The 20,459-nt window shown below is 30.8% G+C and overlaps 2 protein-coding genes across 3 annotated transcripts in view; one reads left to right on the top strand and one right to left on the bottom strand.

Moving 5' to 3' along the window:
- The window catches only part of LOC127732894 (myosin-IIIb-like), a 56,808-nt gene extending 48,694 nt beyond the window's left edge, over positions 1-8,114 (top strand). Inside the window, exons 26-30 of one of the 2 annotated variants that reach the window (XM_052242070.1) lie at positions 364-411; positions 1,054-1,128; positions 1,472-1,507; positions 3,108-3,380; positions 4,898-8,114. In XM_052242070.1, coding sequence (XP_052098030.1) covers positions 364-411; positions 1,054-1,128; positions 1,472-1,507; positions 3,108-3,380; positions 4,898-4,921 — 456 coding nt within the window. In that variant the 3' untranslated portion in view covers positions 4,922-8,114. The remainder of the gene's footprint in view (positions 1-363; positions 412-1,053; positions 1,129-1,471; positions 1,508-3,107; positions 3,381-4,897) is intronic. The other variant, XM_052242071.1, reaches the window with a different exon arrangement.
- Positions 8,115-10,248: 2,134 nt separating this feature from the next.
- LOC127732928 (oligoribonuclease, mitochondrial-like) lies at positions 10,249-19,863 on the bottom strand. Its single transcript, XM_052242146.1, has 6 exons — positions 19,707-19,863; positions 16,369-16,452; positions 15,528-15,605; positions 13,582-13,802; positions 11,260-11,313; positions 10,249-10,588 (listed from the first exon to the last, which is right to left on the bottom strand). The coding sequence occupies exons 1-6, from the start codon at positions 19,797-19,799 to the stop codon at positions 10,522-10,524; spliced, it is 597 nt and encodes a 198-aa protein (XP_052098106.1). The 5' UTR covers positions 19,800-19,863; the 3' UTR covers positions 10,249-10,521.
- Between the last annotated feature and the right edge of the window lie 596 nt (positions 19,864-20,459).

Genomic DNA, 20,459 nt, shown 5'->3' with positions numbered 1-20,459 from the left:
GAAGTTGTTTGCAGTTGTCAGATAAGAATACTTATGCCTTGTTTTCAGTGTCATTCATTGCAGGCAGGACAGATATTAGTACTTTTATAGGTTAAAGTCAACTGTATTTGATCATAACAATCATTTTAAAGACTCCATTGGAAATAATTAGACATACTTTCATGGGTTATCGTTGGAAGGATATCAACTTGAGATCGTTTTTAGCATTACTATATTTGTTTTATTTCATAATATTTAATCACACATATTTTTAAACAGTACTTGTATATAGTTGATATTAATCCCTAAATAAATTTTACTTTATAAATATTACTTAACAACAGCAATTTTAATGTTATAGTTATTGTACATTTTGTTTTTCAGAATAAGTTGTCTAATTGGGATGATTTTCTTCAAGTTCCATGTGGACAGGTGATAATTCCTTAATTATAAAAATCTACTTATTTCTCTTTATTTGTCTAGCATCATTATATTATGTTACTTAAAAAAAAAATTAACTTGCTTTTTACTGGATAATATTTTGTATAGCAATATGAAATACAGAACTCAAGATTTTTTTTGCAAAATGAAGTTTATGTTTTAAAAAATGATATGAAACATCTTCAAAAGAACATTTATCTTGGGTTAGAGCTGTGACATCCTCAATAAATCTAATATTCACAAATCATTTGTAGATTTTTTTCTAAACCCCAAAGCAAGGTCAAGTAAACAGTTATGCAAATAGTGTTAGTGTTAGAAAATAGTCTTTTTTCCTAAACATGTTTTAATAGTCTGTATTTGAAAACACAGTTAATTTATGCTATGATTATGTAATTAATGTTGCAGATGGAGTACAATAGATTTTGGCAACATTTGTTTTTCACAGTTTTACGTACCATTTGTTTTTTCACAGTTTTACGTATCATTTGTTTTTTCACAGTTTTACGTATCATTTGTTTTTCACAGTTTTACGTACCATTTGTTTTTCACAGTTTTACGTACCATTTGTTTTTCACAGTTTTACGTACCATTTGTTTTTCACAGTTTTACGTATCATTTGTTTTTATTATCCAGGAACATGGGGAATGTGATTACCAGGATCTCATGGGAGATAACTTTTATTTCACCCTTGAAGAAGAACAAAAAAAGGTAGGATACACAATATTTTTATGTTCACAAAATAAATATAGACTTCAAAGTGTGTTTCTAGAGCTTCACATTAACTAATACTAATATTAATTTATTTTACTAAGTATCTCTACATTTTTAAACTGTTCTTTTTTATAAAAAAAAAATAATAAAAAGGTTGCTTTTAACTTCCATTTTGATTTTCAAAATTGTTAACCTTTTCCTTCTTCTGAAATCTTTCCTAATTGATAGGACTACTTTTTTAACCTATTCTTTACTGTTAACACATTCAATAGCCACAAGTACTTTAATAAACATACTAATATCAGTTGTATTTAGATATATTTGTCTATATTGTTTACAGCCTGTATATACCAGACCGAGACAATCAGCAGTGATAGTAAGACATTTATTATTTCCCTGCTTTTAGCTTTCAGAGTTTGCTGAGAAGTAAAGTTATTGCTAAATATAATTGCTTTCATGTTTTTCTTTGCTAGTTTTTACTGTTGTGTTGATATGTCATGGTTTACTACAGACTGTTACAATGTCATAGTTTACTGTGGCGTTTCTATGTCATGGTTGCTGGTCAGTTTTTATTCCTAATTGGAAATTGTTAAATGTATGAAAAAAGCATGGTATTGATGTTATTTATAACACTGTATTGCTTTTATAGTTGTACAGAGGTGAATGCTAGATCAGATTTGCTTCAGTTAGTTCATCCATTTTGATTTACAACTACATCATACTACTGAGGCTGTTTGTCATTTGTTTGTTGCTGTATATCATTTATTACCATGGTTATAGGTTAGGGCTGCTAGAATTAATCCATCATTTTTCATTTTTGAAATGGACAGGTAACTGGATAAACAATATCATGGTATTGAGGTTTATATTAAAGACTATTTTTAAACAGAAAAGTGTATTTTCACATCAGCATGTTCATATATGATTGGACACTAAGTGTTATGATTCTTACAATATTAAATAAACAACTCGCTTCTGTGATGCATTGCCAAATTGACCAATTCTGTTTTGGGGGAAATGTCACAAAATGAGAAAATTTCATTTTGGATGTTAATATCAGTTTAATGAAGTTTATGTTTGAATTTTTTTTTAAATGTGGTTTCCTTGCCTTTTCCTTAAGAAATGTAACTTGCATGAGACGCTTAAGCTAGATTTTGTATAACTTGTTTTTAAACCAAATTCCCTTAAATCATTAGAATCATATATTTCACCACTATAGCACTCTTTCACTCTGAACTTGTCAAGAAATTCATTGGATCTAAATTTGGACTGTGTTTCAGCTAAAAAATACTAATTCAAAGAATTAAATGATGTTACTTGTTTGAGGCATTACATACCTTATCTATTTATGTGTTTATTAATTTCACAGAAATTCTTTAAGCATTCAACTTTTTTTTTGTCTTTTGTTATTTGTCCATTCACCAAAGAGCATGTACCGTTATATAAATTGATGATCACCAGGAGATTTTTTTTAAATCATTCATTACTTGTTTCCAAATCATATTAGTTAATTCATTTAATGTACCAGTAGCTAGTCTATATTTGTTTGGCAAAATATAAAGATATATAGAAATATAACTTCTTAAATGTGGGATCTACTCATTGTAATGTATTGTAGACCATGTAAATATACCATAAACACTATACACTTACTGTGATTTCCCTATAAAAGGTTAAAACAATTTTGTAATATATTTTAAGAACAACATTTTTTTTTATCTTGTTATAAAATGCTACTTTTTTTTATATGTATGGATAAATATTCACACACAGATTTTAGAAGTTTTTAGAGCCAAAAAAAATTTAGAAAAATGCACCATCACTCTAACTTATAAGTTTATTATATAAAAAAAAAGCCGTCTATTTATTTACCCAAAAGTTAGATGGGAATTGATAAACAAACTGTAATGACACAGGTATTATAACCAGTATTAATTAGTAATGACACCAACTCATAAAAGATATTTTTATTTTAGAAAGGAAACAGAGTTAGCAGAAATGTGCCTCCTCGTGCTGAAGGGAAGAAAATATCACAACCAGTGGCTCCATCTGTTGACAAAATACCACCTCGTCAGTCCCAGGTAATCCCAACCCCTGATAAAGTACCTACTCGTCAGTCGCAGGCAGCACCACCTATACCACAGAGAAACTACACTCAGTCACAGAATCATGATAGACAGTCACAAGTCAGTGGACGACCTTTACCCAAGCGACCTGACGAGGCTTATCAGAGACTGCTACAGAATCAGGTAATGGGCTGTTATACATAAAGGTCAAGATAGATTGTTATCAGAATGTTAATATTGCATGTGTATACATGGTTATGCTTAAGATTTGGGTGCTTTTTATTTAGGTGATTTGTTTAAAAAATGATATAGCTAAATTTGCATCCAGTTAAAGTGTGAGGCTGTCTGGTTTAAATGTATAATATAATTTTTTTATATATTTTAATTAAAATGATTTGCATAGCTGGTATCTGTATGTATACCATGTATACATTTTCTCCTGAGTAGGCCAGATTTTAATTCACAGAACACAATTAACCAACTCCAAATTCTAAGAATGAAAATATTATTAATATTATTTAATTTGATATGTTTTATTGTTAATGTCACTGAGTAAATCATACTTTTAAAGGAATATATTATTAACACTGACTATAGTATTATGCATTACATATTTTTTGTGTTTGTTGAATTACCTTATATTGGAGAAGAAAGAATACAGTGTAGATATACATGAAACACTTATCCCATGAAATATCAGAAATTCTGATGGTATTGTTATGTATCATTAATTAGGGATACTTGACATGTATAGTGATCATTCTGTCCGTCCGTCCGTCTGTAACAAATTGTGTCTGCTCTATATCTAGAGAACCGTTATAATTTCATACTTTATACTTGACATGTATATTAATCAACACGAGAGGGTGTGTCATAATGTTTGTACAACTTCCTAGTTCAAAGGTCAAGGTAAAATACTTTGGTTTCAGTTGACAACGCCATGTCCTATAGTAAAGATAGTGTCCGCTCTATATCTTGAGAATCGTTATGATTTCAAAGTTTATACTTGACATGTATATTAACCAACACCAGAGGGTGTCATAATGTATGTACAACTTCCTAGGTCAAAGGTCAAGGTAAAAAACTTTGGTTTCAGTTGACAACCTCATGTCCTATGGTAAAGATCGTGTCTGCTCCATATCTTGAGAACCGTTATGATTTCAAAGTTTATACTTGACATGTATATTAACCAGTCATAATGTATGTACAACTTCCTAGGTCAAAGGTCAAGGTAAAAAACTTTGGTTTCAGTTCACAACCCCATGTCCTATGGTAAAGATCGTGTCCGCTCTATATCTTGAGAACCGTTATACTTGACATGTATATTAACCAACACCAGAGGGTGTGTCCTAATGTATATACAACTTCCTAGGTCAAAGGTAAAAAAACTTTGGTTTCAGTTGACAACCCCATGTCCTATGGTAAAGATTCAAATTTTTTACCACAGGTTATTCACAGTGGGGCCCACAGAGATGGCTCCCATCTCAATGATGTCTAGTTTTTCAATGATTGAAGTTAGATACATAGCTAATGCTTATAAACAAGGGGTTTTCTTTGAATGAACCATCTTAAGGAATTACTAAAACTAAAAAAGTTTAATTGTTATAAACAAACAAAATTTCCTTCATATTTATCAACCCATGCATGAACTCAGACAAGATTTTTATTTTAATTACATCAATTTTTTTTTTTCTTTTCAGAATGAACAGCATGGTTATCATTGAAGAAATAGCTAGAGGACATATGTGTAGACAATCATAGAATATGTGTGTGTTGTACTTCATTATAATCCAGTATAAATGACTGCTGATCTACTTCCTTCAATCATACAAACATATATAAGCAGATTGAGCAAAACTGCATGTATATAGTAGAATTGAGCAGACTTGATTTTATTTGCTGTATATTTGTGGACCAGGATTCTTAATGGAAGCAATGTATAATCTATTGTCAGACTTGTTTACTAACAAATATAGAAATGTTCATTGCCAAGAGTATATGTTATAAAGATTCAAACATTCCTTGGATATTTTATTATTTACAAATTCTTCATTTGTTTATGAGCATGTCAATAAATTTCACAATTGATCCGGTTATCATTATATAATTACCTTGTCATGGACCACGTACCACTTCAGTTTACTGCTAAAGTCAAATAATGTCCAATATTGGAAATATCTGTTGTTGTGACCTGAAGGTCCATAAAGCTAGAATTTGATACCTTAGGAAACATTGTTTGTTTATCTGGGTTTTTTTTTGTTAAAATAAGAAACCTATGAAATTTTGCGAGATTTAAAATACTATATGTGTCAATTGTTTTATCAATCATAATTTGTAGTTTTATATATGAAAAAAACATTTATTAGAATCAACCTGTTCATCTGTCTGTCAATGTGCCTAGTAATTGCTACTCCTCCTAAACTAGAAGGATATTGATAACACTTTACACAGTTCAATACTAATATCGTTCCCCTGTCTTACTAGTTTAAGGGGAGGTAATAAGTATACTAATAGTATTGCGGAATTGGGGGCTCCTTTTGTGTGTTCATTCACAGTTCCATTTTATTTTTTACTTTAATCTTGAATAAGTTGGTATATTTAAGTTTCAGATTAACATACAAATATAAAAAGATTGAACTTCATGTCAATAAGCTGATGATTAATTTATATCTAACTGGAAGTGTTTAACGACCTTGACTGGATGTACATCCCTCGCACGGTCGGTAAATTTATATCGATTATATATCCTAGTATTTATATAGTGTGGCAGTTAGGGAGCTACCATTTGATTTGTATGGGGGGGCTAGGATGAAATTTGAAAAAAAGGCAGGACAGGAGTTAAGAAAAAGGCAGGATGAGCAACTTTGCAAAAAAAAAAGGCAGGATGACAATGTAAAAAAAGTCAGGATAAACTAATAAAATAAAGTGAAACTGTGAGCTACTGCTCACTGATGATACCACCACTGCAACTGGATAATTTTAAAAGTGTAAAAATATGTAAGTGTTCAGTAAACAGGAAGTTGTTGAGTGATGAATCTGAAAACGCATCACATGGTATAGCTGACTTATATAAACCCTGAAACCAAATTTCAGAAAACCTTATGATGTAGTTCCTGAGAAAGATGCAACAAAAAATATTCATGGGACGGACTGACGAACAGAGGTAAAACAGTATACCCCCACTTTTTTTAAGCGGGGGTATAAAAAAGGCAGGACCGATAAGTGAAAAATAAAAGGCAGGACAGAGATAATACAACTAAAAAAAAATGCAGGACAAAATTTTTCATCCTAGCCCCCCCCCCCATAAAAATCAAATGGTAGCTCCCTTCCTTTAGAAATCTTCATCTGCATAATAGCATCAACTGTAATTGGAAATAAGTTTATATTTCATTTCACAAATATTTGGTGCCGATTCTAACCTGTAATTATATCCTGTTTTTAGCCAAACATTTTTAGTGTTTGCAGTTGTTATAGCCTCTGATAAATGCATTGTCCCAATTGTCAAACATTGTATTGTTAATGTTCACCATATAAATTATAGATAAATATACATTTGATGCGTTTTGTTTTTAATATTTCTAATGAAAATTTGATGTGTATTGTGTATATAATATTTCTATGTTATTTTGATGCTCTTTACATCCTTTAATATCAAAGTTTTTGTTGAGGCATAATAGGTTCATTGTTTTATCCAAGCCTCTTGTTTTGAAAAAGAACAGTTATTTACTTCTTATTTTCCAAGTTCATTTGTTACACATTTGAGTAGCGGTAGGAGAGGGTGTCATCCCAAATTTTAGAAAAAAATAAAAATTCTTTACTACGGATACCGAAAAATTAATCATTAATTCCTGAGTCTCGATAAGTGAAAATCATGAATTTCCATGAAAATAAAAGCCCAATTCTGAATTCCCATGAAAACAAATACCCAACCCTGAATTCCTTCAAAAATAAATGCCCAATCCCGATGTCCAGAAACATGTCCTTCCACCCCTCACTTTTGAGTGCCAACTATCATCAACGAAGATTGACAGTACTGTCAGATGCCAAAAATAAAACCACCTTTTAAAAATATAATACTCAACAAAATAAATTTAATGCATTATTTGACCAGCATTAGTCATACAGATTCAACCTTTGAGATTGTAAAAAGTTTTTATTTAAATGTTGTGATTGTTCAGTTTTGCTGACATATTTTTATCCATGTCAAAGCTTAGCTACAGTGGCAAACATTATAGTTTTGCAATACCTGTCTTAGTTCAATGCTTGTTGAACAGGCAGCATCAAGTGTTTCACTTTGTTCAACTTGTTAAAAACATAACAATGATAGTGTTATCATAATGTGTAATGATTTTATCATAATGTGTAATGATGTTATTCAGCTTATATGAATGTATGTGTGCAATCATTTTGTTATATTTATGTACATTAATTTATTCGATTTATATAGTGTGGCAGTTGTTTTAAAAATCTTCTGCATTAAAGCATTTACTGTTAAACAATAATGAATAAATTAATATTTCTAAACACATTTATTTAAGATATATGCAGGTCATATATTTCACCTTATCATGAGACACATCTGTGGCTTCTGTGATTTGTAGATATATACAACAGAAGAATGGTATTAGAAGTTAATAGAGAAGATTTATATATTATATTGAGTGTACAGGGTTAGTGGCCACAAGTAATATATTATATCAAATCTTGGCTATAAATCTTTTACCATAAGGGAAGGTCATTTGCTGTTGGTCTTTTGCTTACTAATCGGACCACATGAGGTTGGACCTGTTCTCTTATTTTATATCTACTTTCATTTTTATTTTATATCTACTTTCATTTAGTATTTTGATACATAAGATATTAAATTGTTATATTTGTAATAAACAGGCATATATAATAAAGGTTCTTTAAAGCAAATGCAGATTTGCTATTTATTCAAATTTTTCATTTATTATAAAAACAAGATGTGGTATGGTTGCCAATGAGACAGCTATCCACCAAGAGACACAATGGTGTAGAAGTAAGCAACAATAGGTCATTGTATGACCTTCAACAATGAGCAAAACCCATACAACACAGCAAGCTACAAAATGCATCAAAATGACAAATGTAAAACAATTCAAACGAGAAAACTTACAGCCTGATTTGTGTACAAAAGTATCAACTAAAAACAAGTGACAACCACTTAACTACAGGCTCCTGACTTGGGACAGACACGCAGTGTGTGGTGGGGTTGAACAATTTTGCAGGCCATTGTCTGAAATATAATTATGTACAATCTAGCCTGTTGGACCAATCTTGGCAGAGATGTTATTAACAATGGGCTGACCAAGTTATGTTATGCTCCATGAAAACATTATGGTGAGAACATAGCCCTACTTTTCAAATCTGTACAGTACAAATGATAATTAATAATTTTTTTGAAATTGACAAGTTCTACTGACTAAAGTACAAGTATTATTTTTACTATGATGGCTACTACCATTCAGAAGTGATGCTGTTTGCAAAAGGAAAATTCAATTTTGTAAATTCTCTCTGCAGTAAATGGATAAACTTTATATTCTGCTTTATGAATGATGTCCTTCCACTTAATAATTCATTAATTTTGAGACTTAAGTTGACAACATATTTCCCCTTGAAGTTAAAATTAAACAGCTAGGTGTGCTAATATATCTCGACTTGCACTTGGAAATCAACAAAAAGGGAGTGGTTATTGAGAACTCAACTTTATGATAACAGAGATGACTAATTTTTCTATTGTGTACTATAAAAATTTATGTATCAGCTAGAAGTTGTATACTCCCATTATCTTGGTGCAACAGCACATGGAGTATATGTCACTAGTTGATACTATATTCCAGTTTGTATTTTTTATTACAATTAACAGCACATTGTTTCTATATACAAACAAACTTCTGGACCAAGGGTTCTTCATGGTAAAGTTTAGTAATCACTTTAAAAAATGTAAGAACGCTATCATGACAAAGCTAGTTGACCGTTACACTTAATATCTGTGTCATAGATCAAATATATTTTTCAGTCCTAGCCACAATAAAGTCCCCCTTTCCCAGTTTATGGCATCAATAAACTTTTACTTGTAATAAGTAACAAGACAGGTGCAAATTGTGGAGCAGGAACTACTTACACTATGGAGCATCGGAGTTCATCAAGATTTTGGTGGATTTGGTTGCTGAATTTGTAGTAATGTGTGAACAGTTAGTTTTTTTTATTAAATAAAAGATAAGGGTACTTCAATGAGACGTGAATCCAACAAAAATTAAGACTCCTTGTAGTTAACCTATTGTCTCCAACAATAAATAGTGTCTATATAATATGTACCAAATAGCTCTCAATTATTCAGCATTACAATCTTGTATATGTGGTGTGATGTCAATTATTCAGCATTACAATCTTGCATATGTGGTGTGATGTCAATTTATTCAGCATTACAATCTTGCATATGTGGTGTGATGTCAATTATTCAGCATTACAATCTTGCATATGTGGTGTGATGTCAATTTTTCAGCATTACAATCTTGCATATGTGGTGTGATGTCAATTTATTCAGCATTACAATCTTGCATATGTGGTGTGATGTCAATTATTCAGCATTACAATCTTGCATATGTGGTGTGATGTCAATTATTCAGCATTACAATCTTGCATATGTGGCGTAATGTCAATTATTCAGCATTACAATCTTGCATATGTGATATGATGTTCAGACAAGTTGTAAAACAAATTAAACAGGATATTCAAAATTTGATAAAAAACACATAAAAACTATCAGATACAACTTCAGACAACCACTAGGAAATCCAGTCGGAAAAGGCATATGAACATCTGGCAGGGATGAACTTTTCATTTTAGCAAACAACTCTCCCCTCTTAATCTCATCAGGGGAAAAATAAAAGGTATATGTTTTACATACCACATAAAATCTTCCAAACATTATTAAGATAGTATCTTAAACTAAAAGGTAGTAAAAGGCAGGAAAATGGTCTTGATGGATGCGTATTTGGCATGAAAAGTATATACTACATTTAACAACTGAAGTTCTTTCTTTTAGTATAACATATAAACTACCTATGCACAAGTATAAAAAAAATATTCAGTATACATTAAAAGTTGACAATAAATTTACAACAAGTTCATATAAACACGTGTTAATAGAGAGTGTAAAAGGTTCATAAAAATTCCAGTTTACTGTAGTCATTCTCATCCACTTCCTGTAAACAAAACATGGCTGTGCAAATTGTATCTGCAATAACTGTACTTTCGTGTTGATTTCAATCAACTTTAATGCATGAGCATTTTGTACAAGCTATTTAAAAATGGCTCCTTTGTAAAATTTCAGTTCCTGCATGCTCTCTTTGATGTCATCAAGTGCTCTAAATAAAATAAAATCATTGATCAATATTTAATTCAACAATGAATGATAAAAAAAATGTGTGCAAGTTCATTTTTCAGCTAATGTTCTGTTCAATAACCGAGCACATGTGCTATCATCTCTAAATAATGTCAAATTAAAGGTTGCATGCACATGAATCAAATAAGGTCAAATTATTGTCTTGCAAGTCAATAATGTATCAGCAATGTTTTTGGACTTGTCTAGATGAAATTGAATCAAACACTGCTGAAAAAGAACAATTATACAATATTCCAATCTTATAAATGGTTGAAGCCAAGAAAAACATACTTTAATTATTTCAACTTTTATTGTCCAGATAGAAGTAATCCCCTTTAACATATCCAAACTGAAGACGGTGAACATAGATCATTCTTTTTCACATTTGAATTGTTTTATATTTCCTCTTTCATGGGCTTTTATAGCTTGCTATGGGGTATGGGATTTGCTCATTGTTGGAGACTATGATGACGTATAGTTTCTAACTTCTATGTAATTTGGACTCTGGTGGAGAGTTGTCTCATTGGCAATAATTCCACATCGTATTTTTATATCGAAAAAGTATACACAGCAAAATGGCTATTTTGAATTTTTTCATTTCAGTGTCAAGTTTTTATTGAGGTCATAATGTAATACTATAATTAGGTGTAATACCTGTGAGCTATTTTTTTCTTTGGTGCCTTTTGGTATTCTTCTGGATACCAATGCCTGTATCAGAAAAATAAACCAAACATATAATACATACTTATATAATGTTTAAATTTAATTCTTTATTTATTTAAAGAGGATTGTTAACAGCCAGAAGCTACATGTGGATCTCATCTAATAAATAACATTTCTATGCTATACCTTTCAAATAATTTTAGTATAAAACTAAAATTAGGTGATGTAGTGATTGCAGATACACCCCCCTCGGCAGAACTCTTGAAAGGAATCCAAAAAATCTTGAAATTTAACTTTATATAATGAGATTTTTAAAAATTACAATGTAAGGGATGTAACTCTTGATCAGTAAATGTCCAATCTGGGAAAATCATATTTTATCTGTAGTTTATAATCCATAACATTATGTTAAAATTCTGTAAAGCAATCATTCCATTATCATCAGAACCTTTTATTTAAACATTCTGCAAACAGAGATTTTACTTAGAAACATTATTTGCATACTACATTAATATTCTCTCCTTGCATCCCATTTTCTTCAATTACTGTACATGTGTACATAACAATTTGCTACAGATTCCTCTTCTGTGTTTGCTTATTAGGATAGTTCCTGTCAATCATCCTAGATGGATAATGTTTACTTTATACTACTGGTAACAATTTCCAAAAAAGGAAGTCTGATTTATAACCATGTTAATGACCCCTTTAAAGGGGCATTAGCTGTCAAATTCGTGTTCACCGATTTGACTCAAATTCTCATATTTGATATATAAAATACTGAAACGTATATCCAAATAACAAAAAGTCTACAATAAACAATTATGCACGGGACTCGATAATGTGTATCAACATTAACGTGTGTATTTTAGTCTAGACGCCATCTAGACAGCCAACGGTCATATAACCCGATATAAACATAAATATAATTACAAATAGATATAGAACACGTGCAATAGGATTTTTCTAGGTCTGTTTGATTTCATGTTATAGATTAAAAAAATATGTTAATCATCGTTTTTACCTGTGAAAGAATAATTTTGTGGATGGAATCAGTCAACTTTATGGTTCATCCATTTTTTTACTTTTAATAGCTAAATACATGTGTAACCCATCTCCAGCTAAGGGGTAAAATTGAAGGTCACATGAACACGGATTCAAGAGGTCGAATTATTAACTTGCAAGTGAATAATTCAGTAGCACTGTTTCTTATCTTGTTTTGACAAAATTAAACCAAATTGGCTGCTAAAAGCGAATTATTATTTCACTATTTCACTTTCATTAATCATTGAACAAAAAAAATCATATTTTAATTTTTTTTTTATCTTGTAGCTAATGCCCCTTCAAGATTAAATAAACTTGTGCAACCCATCTCAAGCTAAGGGGTTAAACTGAATGTTACATGAATAGGAAACCAATTGAGGTTAAATTATTGATTTACTAGTCAATAATTCATCACAGATGTTTTTTTAAGTATTTTGACAAATTTGGGACAAACTGACTGCTTATAACAAAACATTATTTTAAAATTCTGCTTTTATTAACACTTGATACAAAAAGAATTGTATTTTGATTATTTTTTCTAAATCGTAGCTAATGCCCCTTTAATACAAAATTTTTTGTCAGAAAATAAATGAAATAAACCATTTATTGTAGATATATACTTTTAGTAATGAGAGTTTATATCAAAACACATACTGAATACTTATCCATAAAATATGGGAACTAAAAAATGAATCATATATATAATACTTTAAACTGTTAAATATAGTAAGACTTGTTAAATAGTTATCTAAACATGTAACTGATGTATGTTTGCTTTGGATAGATTTTACTGTAACTAGGAAACGATGGATGAATTTATGTGGTGTTTACTGTCCAGTAGCAAATATTGCATACATATTAGGACGAAGCACATGTGTATGTGATAGAATATGAACCCTGCTTTGTATTAGAATGTCATGTTGAGCTGGATTTTAATGTTTTAAAAGGTTACAGTCCAATGGATCACAGGTAATCATACCCATACATTTTATTCTGACACTGAACCGATCAGTCTTGCTCTTACTCCTAAATCAACCTGCTTCAAGGAGAGGCAGCAAACACCAATTTTCAAGTCACTGGTTTGACCCAGCGAGGGATAGATCTCTCAACCTCCTGCACTCAAGGAAGCACAAGACCATAACACCAAAGATGTGGTTCACATGAAAACCAGAAGAACTAGTAAGTAATGAACATTGTATCCAACTGATTAAAATCGTATCTTTATTTACTTTCGGACTCATCTTCTCAGAAAATATTTCACACCTAACATACCGACAAAGTTCTTTAACTGTGCTGACATCGACGATTCTGTAATGTAGATGATTTAAGAATTTTGGCATGTATTTGTTTAGAAACATTCTATCAGCATGGATTGAGTTTCCAGCAAGTAAAGCTGTTTTCTCTGTTGTATGCTCCTTGACAAAGTTCAACATGTTTTTTTCTGCTTCTTCTAGAGATATGTCACTTTTCCGTACGGCATCTGTTAAACCAGACTGAAAAAAAAAAACCAAAAGCTATTACATTTTATGATTTATTTACAGTTTAATGAAACTGTTTGAGCACTAGTATGCCTATTGTTCACGGATGTTAATAAAATAATTTATAGTATGAACTTTGAAATTAACAATTAAAGGCTCTATTTATTATTTTATGAAGATAAGAAAAAAAACATATTAAAATGAAATAAAATCAATTACAAATCCTTATACTCCTGTGATTACGAATGATAATCAACGCTAGTAAGTTACAGTCAGGATTCAAAATTAAATTCAGAAGTGAGTAGTAATCTTTAATTAGACCACACTGCATTTGGCATAAAATTGAAAAGATAATGTGTTGTAGTTTCCATTTAATCATGTACAGTTCCTAAGGAATACACACATTTTATGTGTGGTAAAAAAAAAATTCATAAATCACTTGTGTTTAGGGTTTCCCTGCCAACCCTATTTTTTCACGCCTTGGTGTCTCCATTTCAATTTTTACTTGCAATTTTTGATATGAATCCTGACAAAAGTGCAGATGGTCCCATATACTGATAACTCAAGATAAAATGTTCAGCAAAATAAAAAAAATTGCTTCGCTGAGCGCAGCTGGATACGACCGCAGAGGTCCAACCCTGAACAGTTTGGGCAAAAATGGACACAATATTCGCACTTGATACAGGTCTGAATTTGGATTGTAATTAAATATTTGACACATTATAGGTTTCTGACACAGAATAACTGTAGTCAAAGAACTTAGAATTGGTTGTATGATTTGAATTTATATTCAATTTTTTGCTTTTGTGCAATACACTATGATGTTGTGAAATGACCACCCCCACCCCCCCCCCCCCCTCCCTTTTTTCCCCCAAAAAAAATTCTTTCCCTCAAGATATGGTCATAATCTCAATTCAAATTTCCAATGGAGTTTGCAACCATAATTACCCATTTAAATACATCATAAAAGTCTTAAAATAGAAAATGACATACATAATCATGGCTAAAATTAATATTCCTTAATCAGCATTTTTAAATAGTAACGTCTAAAAAATAAGTTGACAGCTAATCACCTCAAGACAATACAACATTTTTAAACATAATTTAAAAGCAGTGTATGGGAGGTAATCCGAACATAACATTGTACTTTTTTTAATTGTTCATTAACCAGGAAAACCTTGTTTTTCCCCTTTTTTGCCCCTAATTCCTAAACGGTTTGAGCCATAACCCCCAAAGCCAATCCTAACCATCCCTTTGTGGTATGGAAACTTGTGGTATAATTTCAGAGAGATCCAAACAATGTTCCACAAGTTATTGTCTGGAAACTAGAAAAATGCTTATTTGGGCCCCTTTTTGGCCCCTAATTCCTAAACTGCTAGAACTATAACCCCCAAAATCAATCACAACCTTCCTTTCGTGGTTATAAACCTTGTGTTTAAATTTCATAGGTTTCTATTAACATTTACTAAAGTGATTGTCCGGAAACCAAATGTCTTCGGAAGACGACGACAACGACAATGTGATACCAATATACGACTGCAAAATCTTCAAAATCGAAAGAAAAGTTATTGATGTCTGATAAATTTACCATTTTGAGTCATTAAAATCATGGGTGGTTTACCCATTTAAAAGATCCTTTCCTGCATACATTGTACCTTACTTATACATTGTATCTATAAATGAAACAGTTTACTAACTGGGAACAGAGAAAATACTTCTAACAAAAACAGAACAGTTTACCTCTCCATGATGTTGTTTACACCACTCCCCCATGTTATCTAAAACTTCATCTGGTTGATTAATAACTAAATTAGGACCCTGCAAAAACAAATGCATGTGTTATTCATAAGTTATAACATAACTGAATGCAATAAATCTTAATCTAAAATTAAACAATCTTTCATTAAAAAACATAAACTTGATTAGATTTACATTGAATGGAAAAGTTTAACATTGCAATGTCTGTATCAAAAAATATCATTGATTAATCAAATACAAACTACTAGTCTTTGGGAAATAGGCTCTTCAACTCTATCATGTTAAATTCAATACCTCTGCACACTTAACAAAAACAGATAAACAGAACTTTACACAATCGTGGCACTGTAAAATTTGAAAATTTATCTACCTTGATAGAATTTATCTCTCTTTAACAATGATAAACATATTTGTTGAAAGAAATATATGTGCTTTTTGTCAGGCTGTGTATGTTTTTTATTTTGTTTTGCATCAAGTCAAAGTTTTATAACTTCCATCCAGCAAGGTAGAAAAACACACACAAAAATAAAAACACACATTATCTATTATAAACTACTCGCCAGTATGTAAAGTTTTCATTTTGAACCACATTATGATTAACATCATTCATAAGACTCAAGTTCAAATGTCCCTTTAAAAAGTTATTCTTTTATTTTCAAAACATTCACTGACATTTTCTGAAATATAGTTTTTGTATTTGGTTTTTATTAAACTTAAGACCATCAAAAACCTACAAGCAAATCGGAGTCAAAACACAGAAAACTTTGATCTAACCTACGAATGATTGCTGGTTGTTGATGTGACAATTACACAGTATATTTACCTCAGCTACAACATTGAGTTCAGCATCTGTAACAAGACATGCCATCTCTATAATGTGTTCCTTTTCAATATCTAATCCAGTCATCTGCAAAAAATATCAATACCAATTTTCTATATTATCATTTTTTTTCTGATTTTCTCTATTTATTCACCATGTCAATAAAACTTTGTTGATTTTTACTCCATTTTGGATAACATTATGACTGTAAATTTTAGTCAATGAAAGAAAATCTTACATAAAGATTGCATTAGAATTTGTATTCAGACTACACTTGTGCATATTGTCAAACTTGTTTTGTTCTTGTCAGGATGAATAGCTGTTTGCCAAGATGTTTCCATACAGAATTTGTTTAGAGTGTAATGGATGTGATTTGATAGTCTTCCTTTAAAAGTTTCAAATTAGTAATTTCTTAATTAAATGTTTATTTTTTAATTTTAATTCAAACATTCTACAACACAAAGTAGCTTTAGTGATTTAACTATAAAAGTATTCAAATTTCATGTCTCTATATATATATATTTGATGAATATTCATTTATTCAATATTTCTTCAATACTGTCTTTTAATATATTTTAGAAAGTGATAAGTTTTTACTTGAAACATAATCAGAAGTTTTTTTTTATAATGAATTTTCTTTATTGTAACAAATAGACTAGCACAACATGTATGAACAAAGGTATACAGAATGGCATATTCACACAAAGGAAGTATTAAATAATTAAACAACAATTGAATATATGATGGTGCAACAATAGGTTGAAAATAAATTCGAAATTTATTATTATTATTCATAATCAGAAGTTGCTCCGGTTTGATTCCACTCCAGTTATAAAACAGCAACTATATTTGCCGTATTTTTAAATGATTTTTTTAATTCTAAATACAATTGCATTTACTTTAGAAACTTAGTTTTTGAATTACTATTTTAATTGAATTCATTTTGTTTGCAAACTATTACTATTTAATTACATTTCATTTTTGAACTTCACTTTTGAAATACTCTTCTTTTTTTGTTTCATTTTACTATGTTTTATTTGAATGTTGTACATTTGTAAATAAATTGTTGAGTTCTATTTGATTTGCGTCTCTGTTCAGCCAAAATCTGATATCAGGTATCCCGATGATCGCATAGGGACGAAGTACTTGCCACTACAAGTTCTGGGAGGTGTCAACACTGACCCCCTCCTGTTACAATAGTATTTTGCAGTGTTAAAGCAACTGATGTTGACTTTATTTAATAATGGCAAGAAAGGCATTTGTAAAATCTGCAAACAGACGAACAGTAGAGTGTGTTGGTATGACATTTATGTTGTATAAAAACAGACTAGGACCCAAGACCAAGACAACATTCTCTGTTCTTTGACCACTACCGCTCGTTTGCCCTCAGAGGCTCTGATAAAGTTTTTTTGTGTTAGTCTTGAATGTTTTTTAATTTTAGTTCATTTATATGTTTTGGAGTTTAGTGTGACCTCCATTCTCACTGAACTAGTACACATTTTGTCTAGGGGCCAGCTGAAGCCCGCCTCCGGGTGCAGAATTTTCTCCCTGTATTGAAGACCCATTTGTGGCCTTCGGCTGTTTTCTGCTCTTTTGTTGGGTTGTTGTCTCTTTGACACATTCCCCATTTCCATTCTCAATTTTATTTGATTCAGTCATGGACTTCCATTAGTCCAAATAATTATGACGTCTATGAAGTTATTTTAATTTTTTGCTGTGAATTCTAGCTTCACAAAATTTAAAATAGATTGAAAGACCTCATAATTATTTGGACTAGGATAGCACTCTGAATGCCAAAAAATTGTTCACCAGATTTCAAATTTTATAGATCTTTATAGATAAGATTAGATTCTTTATTAAGATAACTAATAGTACATTAGTGTTCTCCATTACAAATCATATGATAATATACAAAACAACATTTCAAAGTTTCACATGTAGTATATATATAATATTATCGCTATTTTACGAATGTTTCCTTTGATCTTGTTGACTGATAATTCCCGTTCTCAGCGGAGTTGAGTGATATGAAAATTATCGCTAGAAACTAAGGGAACATATGCCGTTGTCAAGGAAATTAACAATGTCTTCATAGGTAAAATAGCGATAAACAGATTAACATTGGTCATCTCAACTCGATTGCTTTTCTCGCTTTCCACGTACCGGCTCAAGCGAGAAAATCAATCTCGTTGAGATAACCAACGATAATCTATAAATAATACAATTGTACCCATAATTTTAAGAATTGTTTCTTATTTATAATGCATCTCTAATAAATTTGTATAAATAATTACATTCAGTAATATTTTGTGGATTAAAAAGTTTAGAAACTGAAAAATAATTATTATGTGAATCTTTCAAATCTAAACCATAAGATTGGAAAAAAGTTTGCCTTATATCTTTATATCTATCACAAAATGATATAAAAAAATGTTCTTCTGTCTCTACTTCAGTGCAAAATTTGCAAAAACGTTGTTCTGATGGAATTTTGGGTTTATTATATCTACCCCGTTCTATATATAAACAATGAGCACTGATACATATTTGTGTAATTTTACTTTTTATATTTTTGGTAAGATTGGTTTGAAGATAGGAGGGAACAAAATTTGGAACAAAAATATTACTGAAAAACATCAGTTTACTGTCCACAGCTCCTGATTTGATTTTTTGTGGTTGTGAGTCAGATTGTTGATTATAGTATCTTATTAGACTATTTTTAAAAACACTATTATTTGTCAAATTTTTTGTATCAAGTTTAAGTACTTTAAATACTTTATTTAGGGTAGAAAACCAGCATTTTGAGTTTTCTTGAGATAATTCTTGATCTGCAGTAAATGCACTATATAATATTCTATCTCTATTTATTTTAAGTAGTCTCATATAATAGTTATACATTAAACATAATGAGAAAATCAACATTGGATTCCTGTTACATTCAAGTCTACTAGCCATATTTGATGACTGTCTTTTGACTCCCAGAATAGATTTCAACATCTTGTGTTGTAATTTATCAATTGGTAGATTGTCAAAATTATTTAAATTTATGTTATAATCGGATAACCATATTTCATTACCATATGTGAAAATAGGTTTAATTAGACTATCAAAAGTATATATCTCAATAATATCAAGTAATGCAGTTTTACAGGAGCAAACTTTCTATCTACAAAAAAGAGGATAGAGGATATTTTGCATTTTGCATTGCTTTATTATGTATGTATCTGTATGCCCCACAAGGGCTCCTTATTGGAAATAAAATATAATCGATTCAGTGTCCATATTGGCATATACTGACTACTGTGCATACACCGAGCGATATATGGTCATATATATTTACACACCTCCAAATCGACCCAAACAAATCTTTTACTTTTGTCATCATTGACAAGCTTTGGTTTCTTCGTCGGTGACGCATCTCCTCCGTTTGAAGACATATTTCTGTAAATATTGCAAAAATAACGCCGTGTTATACTGGCGGGAATCTTGTATATAAAATTCATTGACAGACTGGATAAAGTACGAGGAATTCCGTATGGAAATTACTTTCGGTTTCGATTTCATATCGAAAGTACTTAACTATAAATAGAAAAGCGCGGGAAACGTATTGTTATACAATAATCTCCTATGTTGTGGTATTTGTTCATGTCTGATATTTGCATTTAATTCTCAATTAATATTTGCACAGGTACTTGGGGACAGAACAATTGTTTTGCTTTTCCCCCAAGAAATTCGTTTTTTCTGTTAATTTTAGTTATTTTCGTGTTTTTTTTCACGTTTTAAAAGTGTTAGGCGCAACTTTTTGGAAGTTTTGGTCCTCGGTGCTCTTCAGCTTTGTACTTGTTTTGGCTTTCAAACTTTTTTCATCTGAGCGTCACTGGTTGGTCTTGTGTGGACGAGACGCACGTCTGGCGTATTGAATTTTAAGCCTATAGTACCTTTTGTTAGCTATTATTCGTGTGTTTCTTTGTCCTATATGTTCTCCCATTTATTTGTATTGTGGTCCTGTCATGTGATGTTGTCGTTTTGGTGTTGTGTTTGACGTTGCCATAAAAGCGGGAGGTTTGGCATGCCACAAAACCAGGTTCAACCCACCA

Source organism: Mytilus californianus, unplaced genomic scaffold, assembly GCF_021869535.1.
Source record: "Mytilus californianus isolate M0D057914Y unplaced genomic scaffold, xbMytCali1.0.p SCAF_3, whole genome shotgun sequence".
Lineage (NCBI taxonomy): Eukaryota > Metazoa > Mollusca > Bivalvia > Mytilida > Mytilidae > Mytilus > Mytilus californianus.
This window is presented reverse-complemented; position numbering and strand designations above follow the sequence as displayed.

Coding starts and splice junctions, on each gene's coding strand:
- LOC127732928 (XM_052242146.1), bottom strand. CDS start 19,799: ATGTCTTCAAACGGAGGAGATGCGTCACCGACGAAGAAACCAAAGCTT. Junction 16,453..19,706: donor TTGTTTGGGTCGATTTGGAG/GTGTGTAAATAT, acceptor TATTTTTTGCAG/ATGACTGGATTAGATATTGA. Junction 11,314..13,581: donor ACAGTTAAAGAACTTTGTCG/GTATGTTAGGTG, acceptor TTTCTGATACAG/GCATTGGTATCCAGAAGAAT.